The sequence below is a fragment of the Nematostella vectensis genome, chromosome 1, assembly GCF_932526225.1.
Source record: "Nematostella vectensis chromosome 1, jaNemVect1.1, whole genome shotgun sequence".
Taxonomy (NCBI): Eukaryota; Metazoa; Cnidaria; class Anthozoa; order Actiniaria; family Edwardsiidae; genus Nematostella; species Nematostella vectensis.
The window spans coordinates 11780590-11797506 of record NC_064034.1 but is presented as its reverse complement, the minus strand read 5'-3'; the positions used below and the strand labels follow the sequence as shown (position 1 = coordinate 11797506).

The 16917-nt window shown below is 42.9% G+C and overlaps 3 protein-coding genes and 1 long non-coding RNA gene across 6 annotated transcripts; 1 reads left to right on the top strand and 3 right to left on the bottom strand.

The window, feature by feature from the left end:
* Positions 1 to 2069: 2069 nt before the first annotated feature.
* On the bottom strand, positions 2070 to 2984 carry LOC116601183. Its single transcript, XR_004289934.2, has 2 exons — positions 2866 to 2984; positions 2070 to 2779 (listed from the first exon to the last, which is right to left on the bottom strand). It is a non-coding gene; the product is annotated as an uncharacterized LOC116601183 (long non-coding RNA).
* LOC5517441 (hematopoietic prostaglandin D synthase) lies at positions 2952 to 6979 on the top strand. Its single transcript, XM_001637340.2, has 5 exons — positions 2952 to 3250; positions 4590 to 4688; positions 5243 to 5358; positions 6241 to 6360; positions 6592 to 6979. Exons 1-5 carry the CDS (start codon positions 3118 to 3120, stop codon positions 6748 to 6750), a joined length of 627 nt encoding a protein of 208 aa, XP_001637390.1. The 5' UTR covers positions 2952 to 3117; the 3' UTR covers positions 6751 to 6979.
* On the bottom strand, positions 6980 to 14794 carry LOC116601182. 3 transcript variants are annotated; one of them, XM_032361898.2, is made up of 10 exons: positions 14639 to 14794; positions 13475 to 13673; positions 12923 to 13140; positions 12383 to 12500; positions 11870 to 11995; positions 10406 to 10480; positions 9668 to 9887; positions 9484 to 9553; positions 7661 to 9123; positions 6980 to 7336 (listed from the first exon to the last, which is right to left on the bottom strand). In XM_032361898.2, the coding sequence occupies exons 2-10, from the start codon at positions 13665 to 13667 to the stop codon at positions 7189 to 7191; spliced, it is 2631 nt and encodes an 876-aa protein (XP_032217789.1). In that variant the 5' UTR covers positions 13668 to 13673; positions 14639 to 14794; the 3' UTR covers positions 6980 to 7188. The 3 variants fall into 3 exon arrangements, with proteins under 3 accessions (XP_032217789.1, XP_032217788.1, XP_032217790.1); XM_032361897.2 differs by having other exon boundaries at positions 13445 to 13673; positions 14639 to 14788; XM_032361899.2 differs by lacking the exon at positions 14639 to 14794 and having other exon boundaries at positions 13370 to 13580.
* Positions 14795 to 15262: 468 nt separating this feature from the next.
* Positions 15263 to 16561, bottom strand: LOC5517385 (cytidine and dCMP deaminase domain-containing protein 1). Its single transcript, XM_001637408.3, has one exon. The coding sequence runs from the start codon at positions 16559 to 16561 to the stop codon at positions 15263 to 15265; it is 1299 nt and encodes a 432-aa protein (XP_001637458.2).
* Between the last annotated feature and the right edge of the window lie 356 nt (positions 16562 to 16917).

Sequence of the window (16917 nt, the reverse complement as noted above, 5' to 3'; positions counted from 1 at the left end):
AATTACCAATGGAAACAGTTTTTAACTTTAAGTACATTCAAGGTCTCTTTTCTAATTTGGAAATTGCAACCTACAAGTCATCACTGACTAGATGGCATTGTAGGCTAATAAACCAGAATGATTTCTTTGCAAGGAGGCATAATGCCAGCCAGCTACAGAAGTGAGGCAAGTACTGTAGAAAGGTCTGACCACGCACTCCAGGCTGTATATTTTATATGACGCAAACCATATACTCTACAGTCCCCCATAGAAAAAGACGGGGGTTGTGCAAATTCAGTGTTTTCTGGAACCCTGTTATCACTATCAATCTAGAAATCACTATTGACATCCTCGAAAACTTTTAACCCTATTCAGACCAGGCTTTTGGGGCTACCCCTGACCCCGGGGGGGGGGGCTCTTTCGGCCCCCCATCCGTAACTTTTAAACCATCAGAGCTATTATGACCAAATTTTCAAAGAAGCATTATTGCATTATCTGAGAAAGAGAAACAAAATGATATATTGTGTTGCCATAGAAACACAATATGACGTCATTTTAGTACATATGGTTATATGTCTACTGCTATCTTGCAGTAGACATATATTATTAGTGACAATGTTTCTATGGCAACAATATGACACCTGTGACGTCATTGATTGGCATGGTACCTATAATATAGTATAAGTTTGCAACTGGACTTTTAATTAAAGTAATAATTTAAATATCTTTCCCAAAAATGTTTTTTCCTACTTTTTATTTTAAATAGAGGAATATAAAAAGAATATAAAAAGGATTTTGCCAAATTTAGATGTTAGTTTAAAAAAGAAAAACAGCGATTTTGAGCTAATTATGTGACATCAGCATCGTCCATCTTGGATCCGCAATCTTGAATCCGCCATCTTGGATTTAATAAAAGAAATTTATTGTGGCAAAATCTGAAGCTTTTTGACAATAATTAATCTTTGTTTAAAGTTTTATTAATGATTTCAGGTGGATATGAATGTTTGTTTGCTATTTGTACAAGCACTATTTCAAGAAGGTCAAAAATTGACAAAAAAAAAACACCACCCCTCCCCCTAAAATAGAGATGTAAATTTTTTTGTGTTTTTTTCAAAACTTGGTATAAACCGTTTATATGACATGGATTTATGTTGAGCATGTTGTATTAATAGTTGATCTTAACGACTTAAAGCGTTTTGCCTAATTTTTATTAAACCTATGTCTCAAAACTTGGTTGCTATGGTTACCAGGGTAAAAATTTTGCAAAAATTTTGTTTACACCAAACTGATCCCAGATAAATTTTAGGAAAAGTCATCAAATTTCAATGCTCTAGCCCTACTAGTTCAAAAATTATTACAGATCAAAGGTGCTGGAGGCCTCAAAAGCCCCCACCCCCACCCCCGGTCTGAATAGGGTTAAGGACTTGAAAAACTCCTTGCACAAGAGGAGAGAAAAGCTGGAAGAGCACAATGATGTGTTTAGTTTTTTTTATTGTTGTGATAAAAAATAATTCAACAAAGTTATGTTCTTGGCATTTTCACAAAATTTAATTTCCTTAGGAAATAACCCAGATCCTGATATTAAAGTCTCTTTTTCATAGACCCTTTTTTTGTAAAGATAATTGCCTGCGAAATATAGTACCAAAAAGGAAGTATGCTGTATTGAGCATTTATAGTGGATTGAACGGATAAAACATGCATGTTGTTATGCCTGGGGCACACTAGTGACATAACAACATAACAATATTGGTACATGCACTCTGTTAAGCCTGACATGGACATAACGACATGTTTTTTCTCTAATGTTGTTATGTCAGGCTTAAGTAAAAAAATCAAGCCATTCACTCTTGAACATAAGGAGATAGAGTGCGCGTGCCCATGTCATTATGTCGTTATGTTGCTAGTGTGCACAAGGTATTACTGTTTTACGGTGCTAGTGGGGTGCTTAAGAAGAAACACAAAAACATTTTAATAAATAAAATAGTTGCAGGCTGAGATGGGATGTGGCTCTAGTGGTAGTAACTAACTGTATGCAAGAAAATAATGGCAAAAGCATAACAGATCATGTTGAAAAAAAAAAACATTTTAGCTTTTTGTGGGAATGGTGTCTCCTGGCTGGTAGCCATGAATTCAAACTGATTTTTATTTATTCTTTTCTTTTTTATAATAAAAAATATTATCTCATTTATTTTCTTAAAATATTACCTTTCTGCTACAAAACATCAAAATCGTGGACAGAATACACACCGCCACTGTATACACTGCACTAATTTAACAACACAAAAGTACAATTAAGAAGGAAAGAGTGCTTTTAAAATATTGCATAAAAGCTTACTCTAGCTCTTTTTAAAAGGGTAAAATCAAGAAAACGAATGTTCGGCCATAACTCAAGCCAGTATTATTTAAACAAAAACTGAAATAACTAAACTACTTACCAAAACACTGCCCAAATACCGAACCAGGATAGGAATACTTTCTCGTGACATCTCCGAACCAGAATGAATGGCCATCACAACTCGCGCCAAAACTGGAGTTCAAAAACTTCCATGGCGAACTGAAGCAAGCACAATTCACCAGCGTTTTATTCATCTTTAAGTCTGTGAGCTTTGGGTAGTTTATCCGTCTAGGAACAGTGTTTGCCGAGTAGTGTCAAGTATTGTTGGAACCAAATCAAAACTGTGAATATTATAAGATGGCCTTTTGCCAAACGCGAGATGTTTACACATTTACGTAGGTACACAGGTAGACCAAAAGACCCAATAAATACCAGTTTCTCTGTACACAATCAATTTCTTACAAGCTGCAATTGAAGAACGAGAAGAATAGAGAAAAAAGAACTCCTTTGTAGAACAAATATAATAGGAGACAAAGCAGCTGCGTACTTACTCCGTTGAACGGGGCTTGAAAGAAGATACGCTTTATTAAGACCAATCCTGCGTTGTTCGTCAGGCGCCTAGCTAGGATTTGTCGAAAGGGGTGGAGGGAAGGGGGGAGGGGCTCGTCACTGAACAAAATTAGCATATACTACGTCATCCTTGGTCCCTTCGATTGCAACCAGTCTGGATTGCAACCTTGACTCCAGCTCTTCTCATATCGGCCCCTTGCACTCTCGTCTCCGAGCCCAAATAGCCGTTCACAATGCCTAACTACAAACTGATCTACTTCAATACCCGAGGTCGTGCCGAACCAACAAGACTGTGCTTTGCTGCCGGCGGGATACCGTACGAAGACGTTCGTTTGACGGGAGAAGAATGGACGAAGATGAAAGCAGGTACTGTTTTCTTGGGATAGTAGTAACATCTTATGATCGATCCTAATTGTTTCTCATATCAAACTTTGAATTCGCAAGCTTGCGTGTTTCAAGCGCGGTTGAATTTGCAATCACCTAGGTACCATAATGTTGTTTTAAAATATAAAATCTTATGTGGTGACGTGCTTCAATACCCTTTGCAACTTTATAAAGAAGCATAATTATTACACAGTATACCGTGCGTTCTATGGACTTTCCAATTCTCCGGGAAAAGCCCGCTAACGTCAAACGCCATATAGGGTTATATAGGTTATTTTTTATTGCGGTTTTGAACGAAATATATATACGAAAGTTTATCGTTTTTATGCATAATTATATCCAATCTAAAGTACATACGCCAATACAAACAAAGGCTTCCTACCTAAAGTCTTTAATCTTTGTGACAGCGGCAATTTAAATAATAAGGGATGCTTAAAATATAACTGCTCAGGATTAAAAATTCCATAAGCGTGAAAGAGATATCTAATGAGATAAAAAAACAGGCCTTGTATACTTTACTGTATAACAATTATAATGATGGTTTAGTTATTATTTAGTATGGGAATACGTTGTTTATCATCTACGGAAAAGCGGATCTCACCTCTGCGCACCGTGAACTATTCATTTCTCTGCAAGACCGTTTTCCAAGTTCTTGCAGGCCTCAGGCGCTTACACAGGGGGGTGCGCAGGGGGCATGCACACGCCCTTGTCGGCCAAAAAGTGGGTCATTTCTTATTAAGGAATGTTCAAATACTATGCTTTTTCCATATGATACCTATGACTGCGCATCCCCCCCCCCCCCCAGTCATTTCTGGGTACATGCCTTGGCCTCACTGGCTAGCCTGCTCTTATTGGAGGTTATTCAGTAATGTTTTGTTTTCGAATATTGGGAATTCTGTGGCTTGCGCATCTCCCCCCCCCCCCCCCCCCCTCAGTCATTTCTGGGTACATGCCTTGGCCTCACTGGCTAGCCTGCTCTTATTGGAGGTTGTTCGGTAATGTTTTGTTTTTGAATATTGGGAATTCTGTGGCATGCGCAAGGGCCAAGGTGCCCAATAGCTACCCGCTGGCAGACCATCAAGGATCACTGTAAAATAAAATTTGTATTAGAGAAAGAATCTCGTGTTGAAAATCCCCGCCCAATACCTTGTACAGACAGGCAGAAGAAATGGCCCCTTGCTTTAGCAACCCTTATCTCCCTTCCCTATAAAAAGAGATATTTTTCCGTGCAAGCACTATATTTTGGACAGTCCCAGGAAATGAAAATTCTTGGTGGTGGGAGATCTTTCATGTAATCACACATTCGATTATGTTGCTTCAGAGAATAAGACCATCATGGGATACCTACCTGTTCTGGAGGTTGATGGGATCCAGTATTGTGAGTCTATGGCAATCTTCAGACTTGCAGCAAAGCTTGCAGGTAAATAGAATTATGGTACATAGTTTAGTATCTTAGCTCAATCAGGACCGTAGCAGGTCACCGGGGGCACGTGCCCCACCCCCAATATTTTAAGAAAAGTAAAAGGAAATGACAAGAAGGGGCATAGCCGTGCCCCCAAATATTTTCTTAATGTTTTCGTATTGTGCCCCCCCCCCCCCCCAATATTTTGAGGTCTGCTATGGCACTCTCAATCGCTCTTGAAATAGTGAAATCCTTGAACCCTCAAGGGAAAGAAAACACAAGAAATTCGAGTTTTCTGAGTAAAAATAACCAAGCATTTGTATCTGGGGAACTTAAAGTCAGTTCCTGGTAGCAGAGTGCAAGTTATCAGTGTTCCAATGTGGACAGCAACAAATAGACTTTGTTGCCAATCCATTCTGGTGACTTCATAAGGGGTTCTTGGTGACTGCTTTCTTAGCTGCACAACTTGATTTGTGGTATCATTGGCTAATAAGGTACAGCAGTACCACTTTATATGGGCCTGTACTCCTCTTTCGAATCTTTATAGCATAATACTTTGATTTATCTTCCAGGCCTTTGCCCAACGTGCCCTTATGAACAGGCCCGATGTGACATGGTAGTAGATTGTTCAAGTGACCTGTTTGCAAAAGCCATGAAGTTTTTCTTTGAGAAAGACCAAGAACAGAAGGTTAGTTACCCAAAGATGGCAGAGGGGGGAGGAGCTTTGTCCAGATAGAAGAGGGTTTCAGGATGTGATTTATCCAAATTATTATAAGGGAGACAGTGACCCCTAGCCCTGTTGGAAGGCTCAATGGGGTTTCATTATATAGTGCAGGACAGCTCGGGCTGTGAAATAAAAGTGACGATGAGCCTTGAGTATACCCAGGGTGATCGTTGTTATCAACCGTGAATGGGAATTTGTCACTCATTCGTCACGTTCATTCGGTAAAGGTCTGAAGGTGTTTGAGTAACTTGGGTAGTGTGTTGTGTTAAATAATGTTACAAGTATCTACTGGTTGGTATGTTTGCCGAGGAGGGAGGGGGTGAACAGTCATCTCTCAGGTATCTTATGGAAAAAGCATTGTATTTGAACATTCCTTATATAAGAAATGTTTCACTTTTTGGCTGCCAAGGAGATTGTGTGCACCCTGCACAAGGCTTCTCATTAAAAGTCCAAATTGACAATAGAAGCTTAAGATCGTTTCGTCAAGATGGATTTTTTGATATTTTCTATAATACTCATCTAAAAAAATGGGAGGGTGGTGAACGTCTATGGGACTGGTAATGCTACAGGTGCATACCCAGGATTGGCTGAGGGGGGGGTTGCGGTCATATTGGAATGTATTGGAAAAGCATAGTATTTGGAGAATGACCCACTTTTTGGCCACCAAGGGCCACCCCACATGAAACAACTAAAGATTCACTGTTATTACAGGCCAAGTCGTCACCAGTCCGACTTGCTTTTAGGGATATAACATGGGCAGATGGTGTTCAGCCTTGGTGAAAGTGGTGTCACAAATACTCCTAGTGATTATAAATTATAAATTTAATGGCCATTTATTTTTTTTAGAAAAAGTTGCAGGAAGAATTCAAGGAACAACACCTTAACAAGTTCTGGGATATCATGGAGAGACTTCTAACTGCAAAATGCAACCTTGATGGCTCGGCCCAGTACTTTGTGGGCAATAAGGTAGGGTGGGCAAATAGGTTATAAAGGGTGTGGGTAAGCACATAGGCAAGGGGTGGGGGGGCAGCCGCCTCTGGTAGAAGTATACCTTTTTAACCTGGTTTGCTCATCTCGCTTCGCAAGGTAATCCGGACTGTTAATAACACAGGAGGCAGCTTCAACCAGTGTAGTGTCAAACATAAGGAAATGAATGAACAAGCAACTTATCAAATAACTACTTTGTTTTTGTTTCAGTTGACATATGCAGATATCATTCTTTTCTCTACCAGTGATACATTTGAGTCAATGTTCCCTGGTATGTTGGAAAACTTTCCCGGATTAAGGGATCTGTTCAAGCGTGTTGGCGAAAACCCTGGAATCAAAGCATGGATTGAGAAGCGGCCTAACATGTAGACATCACTGCTGATTCGTACCCAGTCTACATCTCTGATTCGTACCCAGTCTACATCTCTGAAGTACTATGGGGTAGTGTAAAATGTTAAAGAAATGGATGAAAATTTCATACATCCGCCCCACAATTCTATCTCGGGTTATGTGCTGGGTACAAATCCGTGTTGATAAGTAATATTGTATCATGATTTTTTAACAGCAGGTATCTTAATAAAACCTTGAACACAGCTAATAGAGTCTGATTAAACCACTTTTTATCACAAGCCTCACTCAGACGAGTCTGAAATCCGCATCTGAAATTGCATCTCTTGGTGTTGGCACCTATATAAAGCTGCCTTATCTTCTTGATAATGGGGACACCACCCGCTCTTACGGATAAGAAAGATTTCTCGGTGACGGCACCTGTATAAGGGCGTCCCTGCCTTGTCTGGATAACAATGGCTACTCGGTGTCAGAAACAGCACTAGCCTTCTTAGCCGTCATTCGGATAAGGGCTGTCAGGCCAAGTAAACGCGAGCTGCTGTTGAGGGGGTCTGTCTCGTCCTTGGCAGTTCCTCTGACGGTTGAGTTCAACGAGTCGACACTTTCCCTTTTAAAACAAGAAACGGGATCAGTGTGCTTCTGGTCGAAGACTGGAAAATGATTTTAACTAAAGTCAGACTCCTAAAGCAACGCTTTTGCTATTGGTTTCGTTGCAAGTTTAGTAGTGCTAACAATTTTATTATATCTGTGATATACTTGTTTTCGTTGTCGTTTTTGGTGGTTGGCCTTTTTTTCTGCTACTGCCACTATTATTGACGATGCTAGCGTTATATTATAATGTTGTTATGAAGGTAAGATTGGAGCAAATGTTAAACAATTAAACCGCAATCACCCCCTTAAACCCCTCAATACCAAGCAATGATTTCCTCACCTACGAGCTTTCCCTATAGATCCAGTCAGTTCGTTTCTGTATCCACTGGCATCATCGACAAATTTCTCCTTCATCGTCCGCTCTGACTCAATGTAATTTCGAGGTGCTATTTTGCCAATAGAAGATTTTTCCTTTTCAGATTCTGTCCTTGTGCTAATCGAGGGAGCCTTTTTGTCATTACCTCTGCTTTTTACAGATGTATTTCGAACCTTTTCACTTATATGAATCGACCAAGTTCGATAAGGGGGGAAAGTCCCCTTCTGGACGTTAGAATAGCTCTGCAGAAGCTGGTTTGGTATGCCGCCAGCCGATAGCGATTTTATACGCCGGCTTGCTTTCGATTTTCCTTTATCTTTTAGGTTAGAACTCAACCTCGATTCTTCATGCTGATTATCTGCCTTAACGTACTCCCGTGCAAAAAGTGGAGAGCTTACACCAGGAAAGGAGTTCCGCTTTTGTATGCCATCATCGGAGGGTTCTGGTCTATATTCCTGCTGCATGACATCAAAGTACTGTTTCTTTAGCAGCTCTAACTGCCTGTCATAGTCCGCCAATTTCGCCTTCGCACTATCGCACTTATCTTTGTAAGAAACCCCTGTGAAATGCGTCCGAGGTGATTCTATATCAAATAACGATTCACTGGGCACCAAAAAGTCGAAGTTTAGTTTTGGCACTTGTTTTGAAACCAATTTCCTGTTTGTCGATACTTTAATCTCTTTTTCAAACCCGGCAAGTTCGGCTTTTAGGTCTGAAAATAGCTCTATGTCTTGTTCAATTGATCGGCGGTTTTTAGAATTCTTGAATTCTAATAACCATGCACTCTCTTCCTCGTCATGGAAATCGTTTACTTCCTTTTTAAGAGAAATAAAATTGTCTGTGAAAGAACTAGAACTGCTTTTGCTTTCGAGTTTCCTTTCTGGCAATTTGGGAAGAGATCGGCGTTCATTTTTTGGTGGGTTTCCTTCAAAACTCGTTTCACTGGGGGGCAGTCCCTCTCTAGAATGTCTGTCTTGAAAACTCGTAAAGTATGAGCTGTACTTTGGACCAGCATTACGAGGATCTTGAGAAAGGACACCTAAACCTTTTCTATTAATACTTTTAAAATCCTCCTCTCTTCCATTGTTGCTTTCATGGAAAATTTTCTCGCGATTGTTTGGTTTGCTACTCCGCTCGTTATACTCCCGTTTCTGTTGAGATTCTTGAGTCGTTATTCCAAACTCGTCGCTCTTTTGACTGGCCCTTTTCAATGTGCCATTGCTCGTCAAGCTGTCCAGGTCCTCTTGCGTAGACTTTAACTTGAGAATGTAGAACTGGTGGAGAAACCGGAGCACCTCAGCAAGGGCACCAGGATTTGATGTCTCCAGGACCTCGTCTGTGCTCACATCGGCCTCGATGTTCAGCTCGTCTCGAATGACTTCCAGAGCAAGGGAGACCTTCTCAGAGGGTAATCCATGTTCTAGTACCTAGTGAGACAGAATTTGGCTTTTAAAGGGGCTATTTCATCAGTTGCACATCTAGATTACGCATGCGGTTTAGGGTTTCTCGTGGGCCACACTGAAGGCTGGAACTCTTTTATTCTTTCTATATCTAAAAGACCAGGAGAACCATAAACCATAAATATGATCATAGTGGCGTATTGTTGAGTACCGTAGCCCACGAAAAACGCACGGCGAACCCAATGCTATTGATAACAATGAACAGAAATGTTTTTATGAAGAGTAAAACATCGTTCTAGTAGTGTCTGAAGATGTTCAAGCTTGATACGATAGATTCAATTAGGTACTCGATCAGTATCTCCATCATCATAGAAGCAATTAACTTACCACGGCAGGAATAGCTTCCTCTGCTGTCAAATGGTTGAGCAGCAAACAGAGGATGTGACCATCCTGAAAACTAATAGCGCACCGATTAATTAAGCATGCTACATTTACATGCTGCATCAAAACATATGATTAGCTAGAATTGTTACAGTCAGTTAAATGCAAACATGGCGCCTTTCTAACATACCTTTCATAGCCCTTGACCTTGGTTCGCGTCACGTTACCAACCCAGTTGAGAAGAGCACAGTCCTCGGCAGCCAGCCCGGCAAAATGAGACCGTGTGGACCGAGGCGATAATGGACTCGGGCAAAGTGTTTGTAGTGGCGAGAGAGGGCCTCGCGGTGGCAAAAGCTGCTCTTGCCAGGGTGGGGTGCGTCGAGGAGACGGCTTGATAACCACAGGAGTAGCTTTGGAACAGAACCAAATTATCAACACGTCTGGAAAAACACTTGATCCGGGCCTATTTTTCCGTAAACATAATTAAGTTTACACGACAGCACATGATTAAAATACAGTGACGAACAGTTTAGCTTCTTTTCTCGTGAATAATTTGTTATAGCTTACAATAACCATCCACGATTGAAGTCTTATTCCTAGTTATATGAACCGTGCAAAATTTCTTCAGTGTAAATATGGGCTATACCCATATTCAGCATTCTGCACGACGTAGTGCAACTGGGAGCTCAACGTTTTGCGTTTAAGCTGTTTTGTAAACACAATAAAAGATTAAGCGGACGAAACCTGATAGCGGTGCTGTATCGTAAAAAGCACAATTTCCTTTATCTCCGGTTGCCTTCCTTCGACCAGAAACGTGTTTGCATTAGCGTTCTACCGATTGGAGGTAAGGAAAATGTCTTCTTGGTCTTCTGAGTTCTCACAAACAAAGAGCATAGAGCTCGTAGTTCTTAGATGAATGAGCGTTTACCTGGTGATGATCCAAAGTGATTCCGCATTATTTTGCAAAACGCAAGAACAACTTTTGTATTTTCTTTAACAATATCTGCAAAATGAATAAAAAAAACTGTAAATCAGATATCGTAGAGCTTGATATACGAGAGAGCCCGCCCGCTCACTCTTAAAGCGGACCTTCTCGTACCCGCCTGAAAATCAGGCTACATGTCGTAGTACCGTACAGCGACCCCTCACCCCCTCCCCCCCCCCAGAGACAGCACAGCGACCTCTCACCCCCTCCGAGCAGAGAGAGCACAGCGACCTCTCAGTCCCCCTCCCAGAGACAGCATAGCGACCTCTCACCCCCCCCCCCAGAGAGAGCACAGCGACCTCTCACCCCCTCCCCCCAGAGACAGCATAGCGACCTCTCACCCCCTCCGAGCAGAGAGAGCATAGCGACCTCTCACCCCCTCCGAGCAGAGAGAGCACAGCGACCTCTCACCCCCCTCCCCCCAGAGAGAGCACAGCGACCTCTCACCCCCTCCGAGCAGAGAGAGCACAGCGACCTCTCACCCCCTCCCCCCAGAGAGAGCACAGCGACCTCTCACCCCCTCCGAGCAGAGAGAGCACAGCAACCTCTCACCCCCTCCGAGCAGAGAGAGCACAGCGACCTCTCACCCCCTCCGAGAAGAGAGAGCACAGCGACCTCTCACCCCCTCCGAGCAGAGAGAGCACAGCGACCTCTCCCCCCCTCTGAGTAGAGAGAGCACAGCGACCTCACCCCCTCCGAGCAGGGAGAGCACAGAGACCTCTCACCCCCTTCGAGCAAGAGAGCACAGCGACCTCTCACCCTCTCCGAGTAGAGAGAGCACAGCGACCTCTCACCACCTCCGAGCAAAGAGAGCACAGCGACCTCTCACCCCCTTCGAGCAAGAGAGCACAGCGACCTCTCACCCCCTCCCCCCCAGAGAGAGCACAGCGACCTCTCACCCCCTCCCCCCCAGAGAGAGCACAGCGACCTCTCACCCCCTCCGAGCAGAGAGAGCACAGCGACCTCTCACCCCCTCCGAGCAGAGAGCACAGCGACCTCTCACCCCCTCCCCCCCAGAGAGAGCACAGCGACCTCTCACCCCCTCCGAGCAGAGAGAGCACAGCGACCTCTCATCCCCTCCCCCCAGAGACAGCATAGCGACCTCTCACCCCCTCCGAGCAGAGAGAGCACAGCGACCTCTTTTATATGCAAATCTCTTCTCCTTTTTAAACATTACAACATCCCCCACCCTTCCCCCTTTTAAGCCTTTCGAGGTATCAAATAACTCCTCCCTTTTTTTTTTCAGGCATTACAGGCAAATAAGTTGCTACCCCTTATGGAGCCCCAATCTTGGACGGCCAAACAATTTTACTGCCTACCCCTCCCCTCCCCAAATATCTTCCCCGTTAATGAAAACTCCCTTATAGCACTGGCATTTTGACAAGGCCGGTATGAAGTCTTATATACCCTCTGTAGGAATGTTATCGACGTTGACACCATTCCAAGTCAGGACATCCAGACAGGCTTGTATGTTCTCTGTCCGTTGTACCTCGAGGGCAGGTTTCACATGAATGGGCTCAACGCTTACTCCAACTGAAAAATATAATTTAAAATCGCTATTTTAGAAAATGGATGAACGGTAAGGAAGGTTTGATGGCCCCTTTCGTTGGGGTAAGGTTCTAATTCATCCTTGGTTTCTGAACTATAGAACCCGCCACAGGAAAGGAAAGAGAAAAATGATCAATCCATAAGAAATATGTGGACATCACGATTGGCTGTGACATGGGGATTTGCGTTACATAAGGATTGCTGTGACAACGATTGACGTCACAGCTTAAAATGACAACGTCCGACTGGCAAAGGCGCTTGGAGGCACTAGGTATTCTCTGGTGGCATTTAAAAAAACTGAAGCAAGTAAAGCTCTACAAGTATTTAGAGTGTATATCAACTAATCCCTAGTATTTGGAGCAAGGGACATACTCAGTGTCTCGACGAGGTCGATCAGTGTTAGTCCGTCCGCGAGATCTCTTGTCAGGTCCGTGATGTGAGCACCATGCGGGCTGAACTGGAGAAAGCAGTTGGCCCATTTACCGTACTCCTATTCAATCAAGCAGTATGTATATCGCATTAATATTATCATATTTATAGCACTCCTGAAATATGACACAGTGCATAGCTGTGTATGTTGATTATCGGTAGCAGAGGAAGCAGAGTGAGATTTGCTAGGGGGGAGGAACCCTAGTGGGAGATTTGCTAATGGGGTGCAAGACATGGATATTGTACAAAAGGTGTAGAGAGGGGAGGGTTCTGTGCCTCTTGGATGTACCTCTAGTTATGCGCCAAATTAAATGGACTTTCGGGTTTCAGGGCATTCTCTGTACTTATAAGGCATAACTATCAATGGGATTCAATAACTCCTTTGCAGTGACCAACAATTAAGATGTTGTCTACACCCAGTTCAGCTTTATCTATCGTGTGAATTCGAAAAAGACTTGTGAAAGACTAAAATTCCATACATACCATGCACTCATCATGTGCGTGTTGTCCGAACCCAGACGGGTTGTAGTGTTCCGTCCGGTTGGTGTACAAAGTACTAGCATCCGGACTGCAGACCCTGTCCGAGTCACTGGCCATTTCGCGGAGCATTCTGGCCATTCCAGGACTTGGCATTCCAGATGTGCGCGGTGTACTCTGCCTCGAATTGTTGCCACTGACTGGTCTAAACAGGTCAAAGGTATCTGGGCATACACAAATTGCGTTAGATCTTTACGTTTGACGTTATATTATCCTCTTGTGCAACAGCCGCTGTGTTGCGTGAAAAGTATCAGAATAGCTTGCTGTCATGACAAGCTATATCACTCGTTAGACCTGTCTAGACTTAAAGTAATAAGTATCGGCTTGTTGACAAGCCTTTCTGAAGAACTGCCATTACTTTTATTACCCCCCCCCCCCCCCATCCCCTCTTACCCTAGCAAATCCTGGCCACTGGCTACTTGACAAGCAAAGCATCATTTTAATAAGTTCAAAAGGGGTAATCCTCACTATAATCAAGACCAAGAGAATGCCCCGGACCTTGCCCAGTCCACGCATGTTGAAGGTATTCCAGACTATCATTCAGAAGGCAGCTGGCAGGGCTGATTGAGCGTGGGCTCCTCCGTGATGAGCCCATAGATGACGTGTCATAGTCACTGTGGTGAGGGCTCATGGGAAGGGTCGAGTCCTCGCTGGATCCGTAAGACCCGTCAGGTTGCTGTATGTCGACCATTTAAGTCTGTGATAACAAGAGCCGCAATGTCAATACAGCTTGCTCAAATAAACCATAAAACCATTGAAACCCCGATAACTCGAACATGGATCTCAAACCAACCCGCTAAGCTCGAAATGTTTTTCGGTTACCTTATATTATACTTTATAGGATGGAATAAATGCCACAGTAACACACTGATCAATGAATTTAGTCTGCTTCTTAAAAAGTTAGTTAAAAGTCCCAACAGTGGTGCACATTCTCTTTTACCCTCCCTCTTTAGTATCTAATGGTCTATAACTATCTTGAGTGAGCTATTTTTTTATATAAACAATTACTCTTTATCTCTGAATGGTTTTTAATAATTCATCAACCAAATATGGATGGAGTTAAATTTTAGCCTACAAAATATAATTCCATGAATCTTCAAAGCAATAAAAGAATTACCAATCATTGAAAATGTGTATAGCGCCCATTTATTACTGGGCGAACAAAGATTGTAAATTACATATCTAATTATTACGGAATGCAAAATGTAAACAAATCTAAATCTTTACATGGATAGAATGTCAACTTACAAGCGTTCAAACTCTCGAGTTACAAATTCAAAAATTACACTGGGGTAAATATTACGTGGAATACTGAGCAGCAGTTCTAAATGCAAAATTAAGAGATATTGGCTAATAATCCCTCGGACAATGAAGACATTGAATTAGACAATAAACAAGCACTAAGGACGCTGAATCTGAATACTTTGGGAGAAAGGGGAAGGGTTAACAGGCGGATAAATCATCTATTAACTCACATTACCTCCATATTCCTTGTCAGAATAATTAATAAAAAGAGGTAAAGATTAATTTAAAGAGAGAAGTTTGATGATAAGGTTATTTTTAAGAGGCGTTAGAGAAATGTGCAGTTACCAAGACACGATCTGAAGCCACGCGAGCGACAGAAGTGAAAACCCTTCAATATTCCACATGGTCATTGAGTACCTTTTGCCTTGAATACCTCGTGTAAGTCTTGGTCTTTGACTTTGATGGTTTTACATAAAAGTTCTAGGGTACAACACTTGCATCGGAATGAAGACCTCTTTTCTTGCGAAGTCTATCCGTGATGTTATTCATTAAACTTCATTAACTGTCACGCATTACTAAACACATTCCAAAGATCACGGCATACACCGCATCACTTTGCAGCCCCTCCCCTCCCCAATGACAAAACCATTTGACACCATACTCAGCCCGCAATTCTTTCATCTAAAAAATCAATCAAGTATCCATATAATAATATAAGACAATATAGCTTTTTTTTCTTATTCTGATGGAGCATAAACGAGTTTTTTTGTATTTTTTCGTCCGAAAAGACAAGTAATCTGCCTTTGTCACTTTACAGGCGCGTACCCAGGATTGGCCGTGGGGGGATGCCCATAGGTATCATGTGGAAAATAATAAGAAATGACCCTCTTTTTGGCTGCAAGAGGGTGTGCGCGCGCACCCTGCGCACCCCCCTCCCCTCGTATCGTGTACGCGCCTGCTTCACTATTTCACGGAAATCGAAGCCATCACTCCGCCTTTCGGAAAAACTTAACCTGCTATGAAAAATACTAATAATTAAGACTAATTTGGAATTTTCTTTGCTCGGTAAACTTGCAGTTCTCCTGCTTTGCACTTCTCTGAAAACACATCCTCGGCCAGCACCCGGGCGGACTGTGTGTTTCTGAAAGGGATTGCTGGCGGAAGCACAAACCTCTTCACCCCCACCCCCAGCAATAGAGGCATGCACTCATCGCAAGGGCTCCTGGTCGCGAACATGGTTGTTCCTGGCCCACTGATATCCCTGGTGTTCCTGGAAATAATTGCATTTTGCTCGGCGTGGACCACAAAGGGATACTTCAGCTGATCTTTGGATACGTGAGAGAAATTGAGCGAGTCGGAAGCTTGAGGAAACGTCCCGTATCCACCGTTCAAAAAGTGATTCCAGCCAAAACCGACAAGTTCTCGGTCTTTCGTGATGACGCAACCTACTCCGACATGTGGGTCGTCCGATGCGTAGGACAGCAACTGCGCGACTCGACTCAGATGAAGGAACTCTTCGTGGCCAGCGTCTTCTTGTCTTTCACCTTGTCCGGCCGAATTTAGTCCGGTCCACGACAATGCTGACGGGACGTCATGTCTGGTAGCACCCCACACCCATCTCAAAAACACTTCCATCTTGCAACTCAGGGCATCTCTCATCACTTTGTTAAGACGCTCCATCTGACTACAACTTGACCTCGAATCTGGGTTACCGAAGTAATCAAAGAAAACGTTTCTAAACCAGGCAACTTCTGTGGGATCACTGCTTTCGACGCCCGCACTTTTCGGTCTTGTTTGGTTATTGTAATCGTACTGGCTTCGTTCGGTTTCTAGGCGATCCAGAATCACCGAATCTACTTCTGGAACGAAAAGAAAGAGGGCAACATCACTCGTGCGGAAAATCAACTCCGTATTTCTATGGTCTCCCTCTTTCTCTGGTGTAAGAGGCAAATAATAAACCTTTTTAACTCCGAACTGCGTCAGGAACTTAGCGCAACTTGCACAAGGAAAACTAGAAAGATAGACTGTGCAACCCTTAATTTTGTCCGGGTATTTAATTAATGCTTGGACACCTCCATGGATTCCTAAGCGTGTACAATCCACAGATAACAGCCGACCATTATCTTGAACATACACAGCTCCTGTTGTGGGCTCGCCATCTGCCCAAGGCGATTCCTTCATAAATAGCGCGAGAACCATGAACAAGTCCTCTTTTTGTACGCGAAGATTGTGAGTTGTACGACTAGATATCCTTCCATAAGGAGATTTCCCTGCGTGGTTACCGCTTATCTGTTCTTTGTCATCGTGGCTGCGTTTTATGCCCGGGTGAACGCTCTCCATTCTAGTGTGAATTACTATGAGAAAGCTGTGAAGTTATCTTTTTCAGTGGAAACAAAGGAAGCGGAAGTGAGAGAGTTGGTGACGACCGCTGATGTGGTTTCATTTTGCGAGGGCTCAAAACAAGAAGCATGTGTTTAATACCTTATCTGCTTATTACATTTTAAAAAAGTTGCGAAAATTAAGCGTATAACAAGGTACTTCGAATGTTTTTTTAGCGTCCTAAACGATTATCAGTTTGGGGGCTCATCCTGTAAAGTAGGCACTAATAATTCGATTGGGCGCTTATTTCAAATTCCTCGTGTATAAGAAAAACGCTTTGCCAGGAGCACCCTCCACCCAACATCCCCCTATGCACC

Coding starts and splice junctions, on each gene's coding strand:
- LOC116601182 (XM_032361897.2), bottom strand. CDS start 13,667: ATGGTCGACATACAGCAACCTGACGGGTCTTACGGATCCAGCGAGGAC. Junction 11,996..12,382: donor CGACCTCGTCGAGACACTGA/GTATGTCCCTTG, acceptor TATATTTTTCAG/TTGGAGTAAGCGTTGAGCCC. Junction 9,888..10,405: donor TCACTTTGGATCATCACCAG/GTAAACGCTCAT, acceptor TCTGTTCCAAAG/CTACTCCTGTGGTTATCAAG.
- LOC5517441 (XM_001637340.2), top strand. CDS start 3,118: ATGCCTAACTACAAACTGATCTACTTCAATACCCGAGGTCGTGCCGAA. Junction 3,251..4,589: donor ATGGACGAAGATGAAAGCAG/GTACTGTTTTCT, acceptor ATGTTGCTTCAG/AGAATAAGACCATCATGGGA. Junction 6,361..6,591: donor AGTACTTTGTGGGCAATAAG/GTAGGGTGGGCA, acceptor TTTTTGTTTCAG/TTGACATATGCAGATATCAT.
- LOC5517385 (XM_001637408.3), bottom strand. CDS start 16,561: ATGGAGAGCGTTCACCCGGGCATAAAACGCAGCCACGATGACAAAGAA.